This window comes from Podarcis bocagei (genome assembly GCF_964188305.1).
Source record: "Podarcis bocagei genome assembly, chromosome: 1".
NCBI lineage: Eukaryota > Metazoa > Chordata > Lepidosauria > Squamata > Lacertidae > Podarcis > Podarcis bocagei.
Window position 1 is genome coordinate 45,865,977 of NC_138125.1, and position 15,669 is coordinate 45,881,645.

A 15,669-nucleotide genomic window follows, 5' to 3' on the forward strand; every position below is an offset into this window, starting at 1 on the left:
GTATCAAGGTATGCACAGCACGGCCCATGTTCAAAATGATGAACAGCTTGGGCTCTGCTTGTATCCACAGTGATTATATATATAAAAAACCACCTATTCACATTCATGTGACTGTGTTTGTGACACCATCAACACCCCCCTACCAAAAATACAGAGAATGACACATTGCACACTGCCGAGTCAGAATGTTTTTCAAAAAGAGGATCGCTTGAGCCAACCAAAACTATCAACCTTTCTGCTAAAATTAACTAGGAAGTTCCACCTGAAGCCTTTGTGGATGCAGTGAGAAAATGCAAATATTTAAATGCAACTTGGTCCTTCTAATGTGGGGTGGGGGCAGGGTGGGGTGGGAGGAGTCAAGGCCATATAACCGGGACTGGTTCCCCTTCCCCCAATTTCAGTTGTGCAAGAACATATTTTTTTACTTGGCAAATGTCTAGCATCCTGAGAATTCAGTCCTAGTGAAGTCTCAAAGGAGAGCAGTGTGAGAGCAAGGCTAGAGCCTCATACCTTCTCATTACTCCTCATCAGTTCCTTTCACCAGTCTTGGAGCATGTTATGTAGCTAACCACTGCTATCAGTTTAAATAGCTGCTTCCTTCCCAAAGTAAGTAGCAGTTTGGGGGGATTCTTGTCAGGAAGGAAAAGGTTAATCCTCATCTAACTGGGTGGTTATCCTAACCCAGACAGAGGGCCCCGAGGCTCTATAAAACAATAATCTCAGGGTGGCAAGGTCCCCACGAGAGAGACGGGAAGCACAACTCAGCAAGTCTAATGTCTAGCATAGGGTTCTCTACACAATGTAGCAAATAATAGCATTAGTATCATGGGGGTTCCAATCCAATTCAAAAGTTCAGGTTTGTAAAATGAAAATAAAATAATAAACCTGACAGAGGCAGTGTTGCAGCTATCAAACCATCTTGTGATGAGATCCTAACGATAAGACTAGACTGAGCAGACCGATCTGGGTCATGATCCAAACTGAATTTGGTGAGACCTCTTTAGTATCCAAGTTCTATAAACTCCTCATCATTCCCTAGGCAGAGGTAGAGCTAATGGAAAAGTAGGGTTTTAAGTGATACACCATGTGTTCATTGCATTTTGCAGCAAAGGTCCAACATGGTGAGTTGTATTAACATGGCATCAATGGCATGAGTATGTTAAATACATTAGCAACAGAATAAATAGATGAGAATGCGGAAAAAACATGGCATCGGTGAGCAAATGCACTATTACATCCTTAGTACGTAACTGTTTAGGAACTTTCCACAAAACGTTCCACACTTATAAGTCTGGAATGTGTAAAAGCTTCTCTAAGAAATGTTTCTCGTTTTATCAAAACTGTTTTGGCTTCCTCTGAAATTCCTCAGATGTTTTGCCCGAGGGTAAAACTTCACTTTGAACCTAGTGAAAACTTTTATGTACAGATGTAGTAGGTTTCAAAGTCACCACCCACTGTGAATCATAAAAAGGTACATTTTATCTAATAAACACTCTGCATTTGAAGGTAAGTCCTTGGCTAAGCCTGATCAGTAAATGCCGATTAGTGTGACACCATTAATATATCTATTTTTATGCACACCTTCTCTTAATATATGCATTTTTGTAAACATTGTTTGGTTGGAGAACTTCATTGAAACATTTGGATAAGTGCAAATTTCAAAGGACAGCTGTGTTTTGGTTCTCATATTGTTTGGGAAAGTCTGAATTTTATACATTTGCCTCTAAATGCAATCTGAATTAATTTTCTCTCCCCCATTCCCTAGAGACAGTCTGCCCTTAACCATCACTGGGATGCTGTTTCTGCTAAGGGAGGGTTTGGGAAAATGTGGTCCTCCAGAAGTTGCTGGACTACAAGGTGTATTATCTCTGACCATGCTGGTTGGGGTTGATGGAACTGCACTCCAAAAACATTTGGAGGGCTGCAGGCTCCGCATAACTTTCTAAGGGTTGAGAAAAGGCAAGGAACAGTGGGGCTCATGCAGCCCAACCAGAGGCATCTGGTGAAACATGGGCGATTTCCTATTCTTTCCCTGGCAGAGCCCTGCAGCCACTGCTGGGCCACTTCCACTACAGATGATGTGAGCTGGAAGCAACAGGATTCCCTGGGCAGCGTCATCTGAAGCTTAGTCCTCTGAGATTCTAGTGGCTCCTCTGTTTCAGGGACAAGGACTTGATTTCAGTTGTATGCATAGGCACAACGTAAGTTATTATGCTTAGGAATTGGAGCCTTGACCCATTCCTTCTAGGGATGGTGCTAGACTGGTTGAGGCAACTGCTGCCTGTCAGATTCAACATTTCCAGAGTTGTAGTTGTGTTAAGTTTCCTGAGGCATAAATGCCCCAAGCTTTATGCTAAAGGCAACGGGGCCCTCAAGACCCCTGCTGCCCAGGAGGACTGCCTGCTGATGGGCTGAAGGGCCCTGCCCTTGCCTCTCTCCACCTGGCTTGGGGCGGGGCTTGCCAGGATTCACAAGGACTGTGGTTGCTGCTCAACAGAGAGGGCTCCTCTTTTAAATTGTTTTTAATTTTTATCTGTGTTGTTTTAAATGAGACTATCTTGGCTGTGAGCCCTGGAAGACCTGCACCCTGCCTCGCTGGCCCTTTCCCTTCTGGCCTGGGAGAGTGGAGTGCTGACTGACTCCAGCTACAAAAGCCGAGGCTGTTGAACAGATTATTGGGCTGGAGTATTTTCTATGGGGGGCTGAGAGAGCTTGTTGCTGTTATTGATATTATTGTTGTGTCTCTAGTTTTAGATCTTACGATTTACGTGGAAATTGTTTCCATTTGGTTGTGTACTTTTTGATGTGTTTTATTTATTGTTTATGACTTCTGTTATGTTTGTAATTATGTCAATCTTGTCATGTTGTAAGCCGCCTTGAGCATAGTTTCAACTATGGAAAGTTGGCATACAAATAAAATGATGATGATGACTAGGCATTGTTATTGGTGCTCATGGTGCCTTGGTCAGTGGAGGTGCACTAGGGATGGGGAACTTCTGGTCTGTGGGCCAAGCTTGGTCCACCAGGCCTCCCTTTTGGCCCACTAGGCTATTTGGGGCAAGTGATGATTGAAAGATGAGCAGCCCTGTCCACCTGCCAGGGGTGTGGAGATCTGACCCTCTGGCCAAAAGAGGTTCCTCACCTCTGAGGTAAGCCATAGCCATTGATAGCCTTATCTTCTTTTAAAGTCATCCAAGTTAGTGACCACCCCTACTTCTCAATGGAGTGGATTCCATAGTTTAATTATGCACTGTGTGACTGATTTGTTAAGTCTTTCAGATACCACGAGATTCTGCTGTTTTATGTCCAACATTGCCACCACAAGCATGTGTGTGTATTATATACAAGGGAGATGACAAGGCTTGCCTCATCCAGCTCTTCTTCGCATCCCATCATACTGCCACCTACCTCTTGTGAGTTTGAGATATTTTCTAGGTGCTCACAGTCCCTGTAAAACATCTGCAGAAGGTGCATCTTCTCCAGCCATTCCTTCTTCTCTGCCCACTTGTGGTACACGTTGTCCTTTTCTTCCAACAGTGCCTGTAATGTGCCTTGGATCTGATATAAGAAAACAACAGAAAATGTCCATGATAATCCACAAAACAGTGTGAGTGATGCTTGTTATGTGTCGGACTTGGCTATGCTACTAGGGCTCAAGATTTTTATAAAAAGGAAACAACTCTCTGTTTTCACAAACCTGGATCTGGATATGTTTCAGTAACCCATTTTCCCTCTGAGGAACATTCAGTCATTATGATTATATCTTCACTGATGGTTTAATTGCAGCACATACACAAAAGGGATAACTGGTTAGGAAGGCAACCTCTAGAAACACTGGTGAGCAATGTGCATTGATGATGAGTCCACATTATGCCTACGTACGTCTTTCGTTGGCATTTTCTGTTCCAGCAGCAGTTCTTGTCCCAGCTGTAGCACACGTTCATACATGTCTTCACGGGCCTCAATCTCTGCCAACAGCTGCTGGTGCTGAGTCAGCTTCAGGTCACTAGTAGATATGTCTCGAATTTTGTCCTCCATCATCATTTCTCTCATCATTTCTAATGCCCAGGAGGAATAGTCTCGTGCCTGAAAGCCAAGACAAAAATAAAAGATGAAGGCCAAGGATTATGGATTGTATTCACCTGTGCCATGCTCAGACCCACTGAAAACAATGGGAGTATCTGAAGTCCATTGATTTCAATGGGTCTACTCCCAAGTAGGATTTAACCACTATAGCTTGGATTGGCAATGTTGAATAAATGGATGGGAAATGAAAATGACAGCTAGAATAAGCCACCTGTGGCTGCTTGTGGCACTGATGAGTTTCATAGCCTGCTGCTGGGAACAGACATCCCATTCTTTACATGGAACTTTTGTGGTCACTCTGTTTTGCTCAAAGTATGCTCTTGCAGTTTCTCTGAAGCCAGAACTAGGAAGGGGTGTCCCTAGACTTTTTACAGATAAACACCAATGTTAATGTCATGACGTGCTGTTCCACAGAACACACATCTTGCTAAACAATATGCAAGAAGTGCATCTCTGTATTTTTACAGTGATATTCTGGGATTTTCTGTTTGCAGTTGTGGGAATAGATAATCCAGTTTTCTTTTCTGATCCACTTAAAATTTCTAGGAGATGACTTTTGCTCCATCCGTTTCTTTCTCTGTATACATATGAATGCGTGTTCTCTACTGATTGCCACTGGTGTGCAACCTTTGACTGCCTGTCTAACACTTGCATGTTATTCTCAGAGGCCAAACACTGCATTTCCTTTGCTATAGAGCATACACCAGTGCTTTTTATTTTTATTTTAAAGAAAAAAGTGGTGATACTCACCAGGAAGTTGTTACAATAAGTGCCACACTTTTAACATTTGAAAAAAGTGCCGTGCTGTATATCCTTGAGTACCCCCCAGAAAAAAAGCATTGAGCATCATTGATATAAGCATGTATAGGCCTCATGATCTTCTCCGTCCCCTAAAGCAACCCTTACATGTCTCCTAATGCAGATTACAGTGGTACCTCGGGTTAAGAACTTGATTCGTTCTGGAGGTCCGTTCTTAACCTGGAACTGTTCTTAACACTTTAGCTAATGGGGCCTCCTGCTGTTGCCACTGTTCTCATCCTGAAGCAAAGTTCTTAACCTGAGGTACTATTTCTGGGTTAGCGGAGTCTGTAACCTGAAGCGTCTGTAACCCGAGGTACCACTGTACTGCATTAGATATATTAATACACCCACCAATTAACTCTGTGAAATCAGGTTTTTTGTGTGTAATTGAGAAGTGTGGAAAGAGTCTGATGAAAGATTGACTTCAATTTCTACCACACTGAAATGCTCACCTGTGTTTGAAAGTGGTACAGTCTGCAGGCTTGTTCCAACTGCTCCCTACATTGCTCCACTTTGCACCTCAAGGACTCCCAGTTCTCTACCACTGCCTGCTGCTTTTCTTGTATCTCCTGCATTTGACTTTCGGAGCACCGGCAAAGCACGCCATCTGCAGCATCAATCAGTTCTTGCAGCTGCAAAAAAAGAATAAGGAGGATGCCATAGCACATGCACAGGAAGGGAGGGCACCAGAGAGTCTCATACTCAGCCTTCTTGAAAAACCTAACCTAATAACACAATATGAAATCATATTGTGGAGAAGTGGGTAACTCCCCCCCCCAAGTGTTTTTATTCTAGTTTCACAACAAGAAATTCAATAAACTCAATGGTGGCATTGATCTGATGAAAATAAAAAAGCAGTAGTTTTGTCATGCAAATGGGAAGATAGTCAATCAGATTTTTTTTTTCCACAAATGTCTAATTATTGTTTTGGAATGAACCATCTGACAAGATAATGAGCAAATTATGAGATGCCAGAAGGGGCTTTGGCTTCCAATTGACATCTGTGAACTGCTATGTATCTTACCTGTTGCTCATTCCCAGACAGTTCATGCTCGAGGGTTGCAAGTTTGCGTAGCTGGGACTGTACACCACCCAGGTCTCTAGCAATGTCATCAGGGATGGCCTTGGACTTCTCCTAGTAAAATAATATGGGGAAGCTTGCCGTTAATGGGTTGATTATTTGAAACAAAGTGTAAATATATTATTGTTATTTCATTCACAAATCACTTCCTGTGAAGCATCTTGAAGCAATTTCAGAATGCACTAGACACACATATAAAACAATCATATAGATAAAATCAATTCCAAATAGAATAGAGATAAAAATCTGCACAGGTGCCGAAAAGAGAACGGGAGGGAGTTTCAAAGGGGAAGGGCCATCAAACTAATTCATCATCCCTACATTGTACAGATTGGGTCTCCTGATTAGATGGTGTCCAAAGAAGGCCCCCCTCACAGTGCTGTCACAACAGGGGGGCGTGGGGGGCAGTACAACCCGGGTTCCATGTCTGGGGCTTGCGGTGGTGCCAGCAGCCATCGCGCCGCCACAGCCGCATGTGGAGGATCCTATGTTTGCAACTGCAGCCGCGAGCAGAGGATCGCGGCGCCGGCAGCAAACTGCTAAGTACTGCACATGTGTGCCGTTGCACGCATGCACTGTACATAGCAACGCCACACATGTGCTGTATAGCAGTTTGCCGCTGGCACCGCTTCAGCACTGTACAGACAGTGCCAGGATCCTCTGCTTGCGGCTGTGGCGGCAACGGAGGGATCCTGGCACCGTCTGTATGGCGCTAGAACGATGCCGGCGGCAAACCACTATACAGTGCATGTGCGGCATCACTACGTACACCGCATGCATCATATATAGAGCGATGCCGCACATGCGTCCTATGTAGCGATGCCCGCCCCGGGTGTCACAACACCTTCCTTTGCCCCTGCTCCCTCATGCAGTGTACATCAACCAGTTTGGTATGTAAGGTATGAGACAATCTTACTGGTCCCAAATAGTATAGGGAAATGCAAAGCTAAGCCACAGTATATGTGTCAGAACAGTCAGCTGTACTTATGCACATATTGTTCCCATTCACATATAGTATGGAGGCTGGGTTGTGTGCCTGTTTTTCCCCCATAAAGGGAAGCGCACTGATGAGGAGAGCTAAACTCTTCCCACCTTGCCTCACAGCACCCCATTGCATAAAACACTTTGTTCCCCAGCCCAGCCCTATTGCTGGAATTGAGCCAATCTGAACGAGGTTAGGGAGGGGAGAGTTCAGCACCTTCATCCAGGCAAACCAATTACCAAGCTTGGGATGTGCATGGAGCAAGTGTGTGAGTAAATAGCTTATTTATATTTAGTTTATCGATTGCTGTTTTTCTGTTTTGCTTTTACATGTTTATGGCCTATCTAGCTATTTATCTATCATCATCATCATCTGTCATCATCTATCATCTATCTATCTATATCATACTGTAATTTTACATTTTGTTGCTGTTACTGTCATGGCCTGATTGGACGCAGAGGGAGGAACCAGCTGGGGAACCATCAAGGGAAGAAAGCTCAGAGCCCAGGACAACAATGCATGGTCAGAGGGAAAAGACTGGGAAGAGGAGGTGTCAGAAGCTGAAGAGGTAACAGGGCTTAGTGAGCTGGGAGAGTCTGTGGCAGAGAGTAGCTCAGAATCAGAGGCAGAAGCTGAAGCAGCAGGAGGGTGGGATGAGGGAGGCCAAGACGCAGAGATGAGTCAGGCTGCTTAAGAGTCAGAGGTGCCTCTCCCTCCTGCTGTGACAAGCTCCCCTCCCTGCTTGTTTCCCAGAACAAGGAGGCATGAAAAGGGTGGAAAGGTTGGCTGCATGCAGGCACAGTCTCCAATTGCTTGGAAAAAGCCCTGGAGAAGAGGGGACTTAGACGGCCATGAAGAGATGGGGACTTTCAGTCTTGACTGATTTTCATGGAGGAAGACCACCAGGCATGATCTGCTCTGCTCACTAGGCCTGACACTTGTCCATGTCTGTGGAGATTGTGTTTTTGCTAATAAAGAGTTAACTCCATTTTTGAACTGTGTGATTTCTGACCAGCACACTCCTGTGACAGTTACCCATATAGAGTGCCAAGTATGGGAAAGCCGGGATAGATTATGCTAATGCATATGCATAACACTCTTCTCTTCACACCTAATGTGGCCCTCATAGGACACAGTAGATGGGCAGAAACAAAATACCCAATCCATATATTTTCCAGCATGATTATAACCTCAGTGTGGACAAGGGCTTCCATCAGGTCTTGCAGACACTTGTGTATTGACTCAGCATCTTGTAGTCGTTCGCCTTGAAACTTTATCATCTCCAGCAATTCATCCCAATTGTTCCTGATGAGGGAAACAGGTTGAAAAACGTGAAATGGAACCAGTGCTGGTTCTAGTTGTTTATGCATGCTGAAAGCATCTTTAGACAACTTAAAATATTGTCGATCCCAGGCTCATGGCTTAGCAGTTCCACAACAAACACATGTTATAATCCAGCAGTGGGGATCTGTCAATGGGCCAGCTCCTTATCTCCTCTCCTCATAACTATATCAGATGATATAAATACACCTTGCATCATAATTATATCAGGTGATGGTCACTGAGACTTCACAGCAGCATGCAGGATTGCAAACAGACCTGCGTGGTGCTTTGAAGTGCCACTGATTAGTAGGCTTGAAGTCATCACCTATCAGGTGATGGGCAGTGACTTCAAGCCTGCTTTTTGCAAGGAATGACTACGTGATTGGGTTCCTCATGGGGAACTCCACTGCACAGCTGATCCAGCCACATCTCTGCTTGCCCCACACCTGACATCACATATGATGTCAGGTGTGGGATAAATGGGTGTGGTTTGGGGAAAATTGGCCCGTGGTCTGGAGGTTCTCGACTTCTACTATGAACCATAAGACAAGCCTTGGTTGGTTACAGTTCATGGTTTGTCTGGAGATATTTAAACCATGAGCCTGAGTTTGAACAACATGTTAAGTTAAACTATGGCTTAGTGCAGCAGCAGAAAGGCTAGAGGAAGAAAACAGCCATGGTTTCCTCTCACCCATGCCCATGTCCCGAGTGTTTCCATTTTTCCTTGTTTGTGCTAAGCCATTGCTTGGCTTAGTGTTACATGAAAACTGGGCTGGTATGCATAGTTTTGTACAGTATCTATTGATTGCTTTTCCTCTAAAGAGGAAGTCCCAAACAATGGAACCTTTCTTCAAGGTAACACAGTTAGCTAGGAAAGGTCCAGCCTCCAACAGCTGTAGCTAGTTCTGTCCTTCCTTACCGCTTCCTGTTCCTAGGCATAAAGTGGTGTTGGGAAGAAGACTCCCTTCCACTGTCTTAGAGGACAAGGCCAGTCTCCTATGCACACAACTCTAAAGGGTCAATGAAACACTTCTTTGGAATGGTCAACTGTCAGCTGATCAGTATTTCACAAGTTAGTGATAAATCAGAAGGACCAGCTTTGTGTGTCAAAGAAACCATGATGAAGATCATTTCAGAAAGCTTTTGGTCTTTGAGATCTTTCTTATATATTATTTAATCAGCAAGGATCTGGATGTGGCCATTTCCTATTTCCCTGCCAGAAGAGAAAGCCAAGATGACAGAAGATCTCCTCTTACCGCAACTGTTTCTGTTTCTTCCGAATCTCCCGGGATTCAAAATGGCCACGATCCACCATATCCTCTGCTAGCTGATAGGATGCAACAACTCTCTTGGCAGCAACTTCCATCTGGTGCTGGAGCGTTTCATATTTGGCACAAAGATGCTTTCAGAGAAAACAATGAGTGAGCAGGCAGAAGAAACACACACAGTTCTGGGACACACACTCTTAGCTATCAGCATTGTTCCAAACATTCTGTGTTGCTCTGACTTTTCATTCAATTAAATCTAGCAATAGCTCAGCCTTGCTCTCTCCCAATATATCCTAGCCCAAGTGCTGACATCTTCAGGTGAGTTAGTAGTCTCCTATGGCTCAGATGCATGACTTCTACCCAGCAGGACCTGTGTGTTTCGTATTGTGGCCGCAATTTTATGGAAATCCCTCCCAGTTTAGGTCAGACCAGCCCCAATTAGGTCAGACTACCACTACTACTACTACTTATTCTTCTTCCAGCAGATGGGAAGTTTCATTGTACTGAGTCTCCTGTGCACTGCTTAGAGACTGCTGCAATTAAGGAGCATGCCAATGGTTAAAAATAAATAAATAAGTAAATAAATAAAGTTAGTTGCTGATCTCACAATGCAAGTTCAATGGGAGTTCAACAGGCTAGTTCAGACATGTTCAACCGGTCGACCACAATCAACAGGCAGATCCCCAGGTGATCCTGGTGGATTGCAGTCAATCGTGGGATCCTTATCAATCACGGGATTTAAAAAACTGGGAATGAATGTCTCCGCTCTCCGCCCCCCTCACTCTGTCTCTCTGTCACATCACGTGGGCAGTTGTTTGGCATCTGCTTTTGCGCTGCGTGCGTTGGTTAGTGGCGGATTTTTTGTTGAGTGATTTATGGCATTCCCCCTTTAAAAAAGTTCAACAACTCTGGGTACTCCCTCCTAAAAAAAGCTCAATAACTCTGGGCAATCCTCCCCTTCCACCCACCCACCCCACGCATGCTAATCCTCCCTCCAATGACAATGGGTAGATAACTGCCAGTTTTTTTTATGCTGGGAGAAGATTGCAGTCTCTTGGGAGCTGAATGTGCCTGGGCTAGTCTATCATGATTAGAACACTGCCTTTGACTTTTAAAGCCCTTCAGAAATTGGGAATGGGATACCTGAAGGACCACTTGTCTCCACATGTCACTGTCTATCAACAAAGGCACTTCGTCAGGTGCCTCCATGATCTAAGGTGTGACAAGGGGTGGCTAAAGGGGGAAAGAACTCACTTGCAGAACCCTGATTATGGAATACTATCCCCAGGGATGTTCTCCTAGTGCCTTCCTTGATGTCATTTTTGTGCCAGGCAAAGATCACTTTTATTTTCCCATAAAAAAACACATCTCTCTACATTGCTTTTATGCTGCTGTTGTCCTTTTTATTTTGGTAGATTGTTTTTATACTGCAACTTTAAAGGCAGAGGTAAAGGTAGCCCTGACCATTAGGTCCAGTCGCAGATGACTCTGGGGTTGCACGCTCATCTTGCTCTATAGGCCGAGGGAGCCGGCGTTTGTCCGCAGACAGTTTTTCCAGGTCATGTGGCCAGCATGACTAAGCCGCTTCTGGTGAACCAGAGCAGCGCACGGAAACGCCATTTACCTTCCCACCGGAGCGGTACCTATTTATCTACTTGCACTTAGACATGCTTTCAAACTGCTAGGTGGGCAGGAGCTGAGACTGAACAACGGGAGCTCACCCTGTCGTAGGGATTCGAACTGCGATCTTCCAATCGGCAAGCCCTAGGGTGGTTTAGACCACAGCACCACCCGCGTCCTTTAGATTATGCTACTTTAGCACTACTTTAGATTATGCTTATTTAATATTCCTGTTTTAATGTTTTTTAAAAAATATTTAAGTTATCCTGTGGAACTTTTCAAAGGTGAAACATAATACAAACACAGCAGTTGCTGCTTTTCAACTTTGGTTAAACCACCCATCCGCAAATTACAAACGTTTGTTGGGAAACAAAAACCGAGAGTGTTTCAGAAAGGATTATCAACCAGGTTAATTATAACCCTTCAAACTTATTTCACTCAAGCATACTGTTTGTACTTTTCTGCATGGCTTATTCAGTCATTTGAAAAACATCCCTGAAATTATTGTATCATTTCTTCATTGACATCTTACAAAGGATTTGGCATAATGATTAACCACAAGTCAGCCACAATGGTTTCACCACTTGCACAATCCATCTTAAGTCTGCTAGATTCCTAAATTGTCAGCTTGCGAAAGCTAACAAAACTAATTCACTTCTTGATATTACACCTAATCCTCTTTATGAAGGCTCATCAGAGCTTGTTTCCATCAAAATATATTGGTGTAACAAAGCTTTGTTAAGCAGGGTGCATTTTAATATATCTTGCTGTCTTTATAATATAACTTACAAGGACGTGTTCATAACTGGTCCCATAGCCATCGGAACTGGCTGCCTGCTTCTGCTGACTGATCCAGTCTTCCAGATCCTCATATTCCCTCAGAAAGTCATGCAATGTAAGAGTCTCCTCCAGTCTTTTGCCCCTTTTTTGGAGAGAGAAATAGATAATAGCAACAGTGCTGTCAAGGCAGGACTTTTGCAGCAGATGTCCAAGGCTGCACTCAACAGAATGACCAGTTGGGCTGGCTGATTACATTTTGAAGTAAGTGAAATAAATGAACCATCTAAAGGGGCTGGAGGGAAATCATAAGACCATTAAATCCAGTGTCTAAAATTACCTGGGAACTATACAAATGCAGTTGAGATATGTACGTTCCCCAAAGTCTGTTGGGGATCTTGCATGATAGCTAGAGAATGTACTAAATTCAGTTGAGATATACACTTTCTCCTAGGCCTGTTGGATTGTGCATATTGACTGGGAAATGTGCACAATTCTCTCTTCATGGGTGTATTATGTATACATTCTCCATGAGGTCTGGTGAATGTGTACAGTGGTCAGTTGATATGCTCTTTAACCTCAACTTGCACTGCATATATATCAATATCATAGTTATACTTAAGGAAATTGATTCCTGTGAATTTTCAAGAGAACTGACTTGAGCTGTATATCCAAGACTGAAGTATGAATCACAATGCAATTATACTGGTATTTCTTATATTGTACCTTTTTTACTTTTCTGTAAGCTACTTTGAGATACATAGTGAAAAATGGGGTATAATTTCCTGAAATAAACAAACACTGCAACCTCTGTCCAACAAAGTCCTGTTAGCACAAGGACTTTCATTTGCACAGTGGGACTTCCGCTCCCTGCACACCCACCCCACCAATATTTTCTGGGAGTTCTGTCTGGAACAATGCCTCTTTCTGGAGATTTGATGGAGGAGAGGTACATCTGCTGCCTTCTAAGAGTGCTTGCTATTTGTCTCCACTTGGTAAATAAAACAAATCAAAACATTATAGGTTTCCAATACTCTCTCATTCACAGGAAACCAACTCTGAGTAGTACTAATGATTCAGGGATTGTCCAATGTTCTGAGAAGTAGGAAGTGTGCAACAATATGTACTGTATATGCATTCATCAACATTATATTGTGAACCACCCTGTGATCCTTAGATGAAGGATGGTATAGAAATTTAAGAAATAATAATAAGCATGATCAAAAGCCAGGGCCAGCTCAAGATATTTGTGGCCCATGATGAATTATGATATGTCCCCCACTCCCATTCCTTTTCTAGAAGCTGACTGGACTGCCAGCTGGATCTTACTTCAACACTTGGTGTCAATGGGATGGCATCTTCCAGCATACCCGAAGGCAGCAGGCTAGTTTAGGGGTATCTGATAGGCCTGTGGCACACATAGCTCTGATCTCCAACAGAGGGCAACAGCCGAGTTGGCAGGGCTCGGGAGAAATTACTGTCCCCCAGCATCTGCTGCCTGAGGCAATGGCTTCACACTGCCTAATGGCAGGGCCATCCCTGCCTGAAAAGCCTCTTGAAGGGATCAGAAGCTTTGCTATTGATTTTCATATGGTTTGGCAGAAGATCAAAGCCCAACAAAACACCATACAAAGAAACTGGGACTGTTATTTTCTTACCTTGCTATGGCCATATTTTGCAACTCCTGAATCTGTGACTGAACTTGTTCCTGAGGTGCGTCAACTTCATCATAGTGGATGGAGCCAGAGAGGGGCAGCGTTTTGGCAGTTTCGCCTAGTTCCATTACTAAATTCTGATAGATGTTGATTTCATGCTCCAGGGCCTAATAGAAAGCAAAGTGAGGCCAAACATACAAAGTTGAGAAGCAACAGCTGAGGTGCGAATATGAGGCTAGAAGTTTTATTGATAATACTATATTCATCATCATACATGTTATATATTATGTATTTCTATACAGTTTATATTTGATTCGACAAATGCTTCAACAAACATCAAATAGATTGAGACTAAAACAAGGGTATTGAGGCCAGACATTTTCCAGCAGATTTATTCCTGGCAAAAGCAAACAGTCTGCGTATTTAATTTTTGCCACCTTCAGGCAAACTGCAGGAGCCAATTAATATACTGAATATATGGATGACTCATTATTGGAAAGGCTAAGCTATTGCCAGAAGAATTATAGCTGTTTTCCAACTAAGGAAAGGGCATTATCACTTCATGATTAAATCTTACAGAACTGGTTCTGGGGGCAGAAATCTTACATATGGCAGTCTAGCAGGGCTCTATAACACAGGCCTGCAGCAAGGGTTCTCCTAGGACAAAGGGAGAGAGCGTGGGGGAGATTCTGGGGACTGGGGTGCACTTTGAAGGACCACATGCAGTTGATTCACTGTGCTGGAATATTATATAACATTGACCTGCTATACCTTGATCAAGACAGAGCCATTTTAAGTTTAGCCTCCACAATGTGTGTGTCCATTGGGCAGGCATCCTTAAGGCTAGGAAAGAAACTATTCAACCTCTTCAATAATACCTGCTACATTCATTGGGGCAGGGGTGGTGGGGGAGGAAGACTGTGCACAGAATTACCTTATGTTTCTTAATGAGTTTTTGAGTTGCAGCGCCATCTTTGCCACACTCTTTGCTGGTTACCAGTGGGAACTTCTCTGCTACCCAACTCTCCAGGTCCAAGATATCTATTAAGTACTTTGTAATTTAAAAAAATAAAAATAATGGTTATTGTTATTTTTCTCCCTAGGGAAACTTTTCCTGCAAAATACTATTGTTACAAGTTAAAAAGCAATCGATTCCGTGGGCAAAATGAGAAGCTTGTTGAAATACGCAAAATAGAGGGCGGAATTCAACGTAGTGCTAAGGAGATTATTCTGTAATCTCTCCTTTCATCCAGCATGTGTTGTTTTGGGGGTTCTGACAACCCTCTGGAGAAAATCTGAGGGAAGGATGTGGAATGGGAAGAAGCAGGGAAATCGCTCTGGCAGAACCCCTTCATCTCCATTCCAGATTGTATCAAAGCCTAAGAATATGTGATTGTAATAACACAGATTCTGTTCTGTTTACCCCTGCCTTCACTTCCCTTTTCTGTCACTGTCTCCCTTTTGTTATTTTTTTTTTAGATTATAGGCTCATTTGAACAGGAATATGTCCTCCTGAATTTTAAAAAGACAACAGTGGAAACCCCACATTTGCAAACTGTTACTCAGTTACAGCAGACACACAGAGTTCATTCAAATCCTATAGACCTTTGGCACCTTGTGCACCTAAGGTACATGGCTTGCAAACTGTGTGAAATCAATATATAGTGAAATATACCTGATGGAAGGCAACAGATTGCTGTAGCTGCTTGATTCTTTCCTCACATGCTTCCTCCAGCTCCTGCCAGCTTTTGCTCAGTTCCTGGCACTTTTCCTTTACTCTCTGAGATGGGACAGGCTTGCTATCTGTCATGGCTCTTCCCATCTCCAAAACCCTAGAGACCTGCTGCTTGTGACCATTCACTTCTACCTGCAATTCCTAGTAGAAGAAAAACATGCAGAAATGCCATGGAAAGGTGAGAGGTAAGGGCTAAAAGTAGTAAAAAGAGGCATTTATAACAACTTAGAAGGTGCTTTCCATTTTTCAGAGCCACCAAGTTATTTCTGGAGTAAAACCCCCAAAAGTCTAAAAGGTCAAATACTATTTTAAAAATAATAATGTAGGTGTTGATCATCCAA

The 15,669-nt window shown here is 43.4% G+C and overlaps 1 protein-coding gene across 3 annotated transcripts in view; it reads right to left on the bottom strand.

Annotated features, from left to right (window-relative positions):
- The window catches only part of SPTBN5 (spectrin beta, non-erythrocytic 5), a 397,537-nt gene that overhangs the window by 340,989 nt on the left and 40,879 nt on the right, over positions 1 to 15,669 (bottom strand). For all 3 annotated transcript variants that reach the window (XM_081207187.1, XM_081207185.1, XM_081207186.1), the window contains exons 25-34: positions 15,269 to 15,469; positions 14,528 to 14,644; positions 13,597 to 13,760; positions 11,951 to 12,083; positions 9,530 to 9,675; positions 8,141 to 8,255; positions 5,912 to 6,022; positions 5,340 to 5,519; positions 3,883 to 4,086; positions 3,409 to 3,558 (exon numbers count right to left, since the gene is read on the bottom strand). In XM_081207187.1, the coding sequence (XP_081063313.1) occupies positions 3,409 to 3,558; positions 3,883 to 4,086; positions 5,340 to 5,519; positions 5,912 to 6,022; positions 8,141 to 8,255; positions 9,530 to 9,675; positions 11,951 to 12,083; positions 13,597 to 13,760; positions 14,528 to 14,644; positions 15,269 to 15,469 (1,521 nt within the window). The remainder of the gene's footprint in view (positions 1 to 3,408; positions 3,559 to 3,882; positions 4,087 to 5,339; positions 5,520 to 5,911; positions 6,023 to 8,140; positions 8,256 to 9,529; positions 9,676 to 11,950; positions 12,084 to 13,596; positions 13,761 to 14,527; positions 14,645 to 15,268; positions 15,470 to 15,669) is intronic.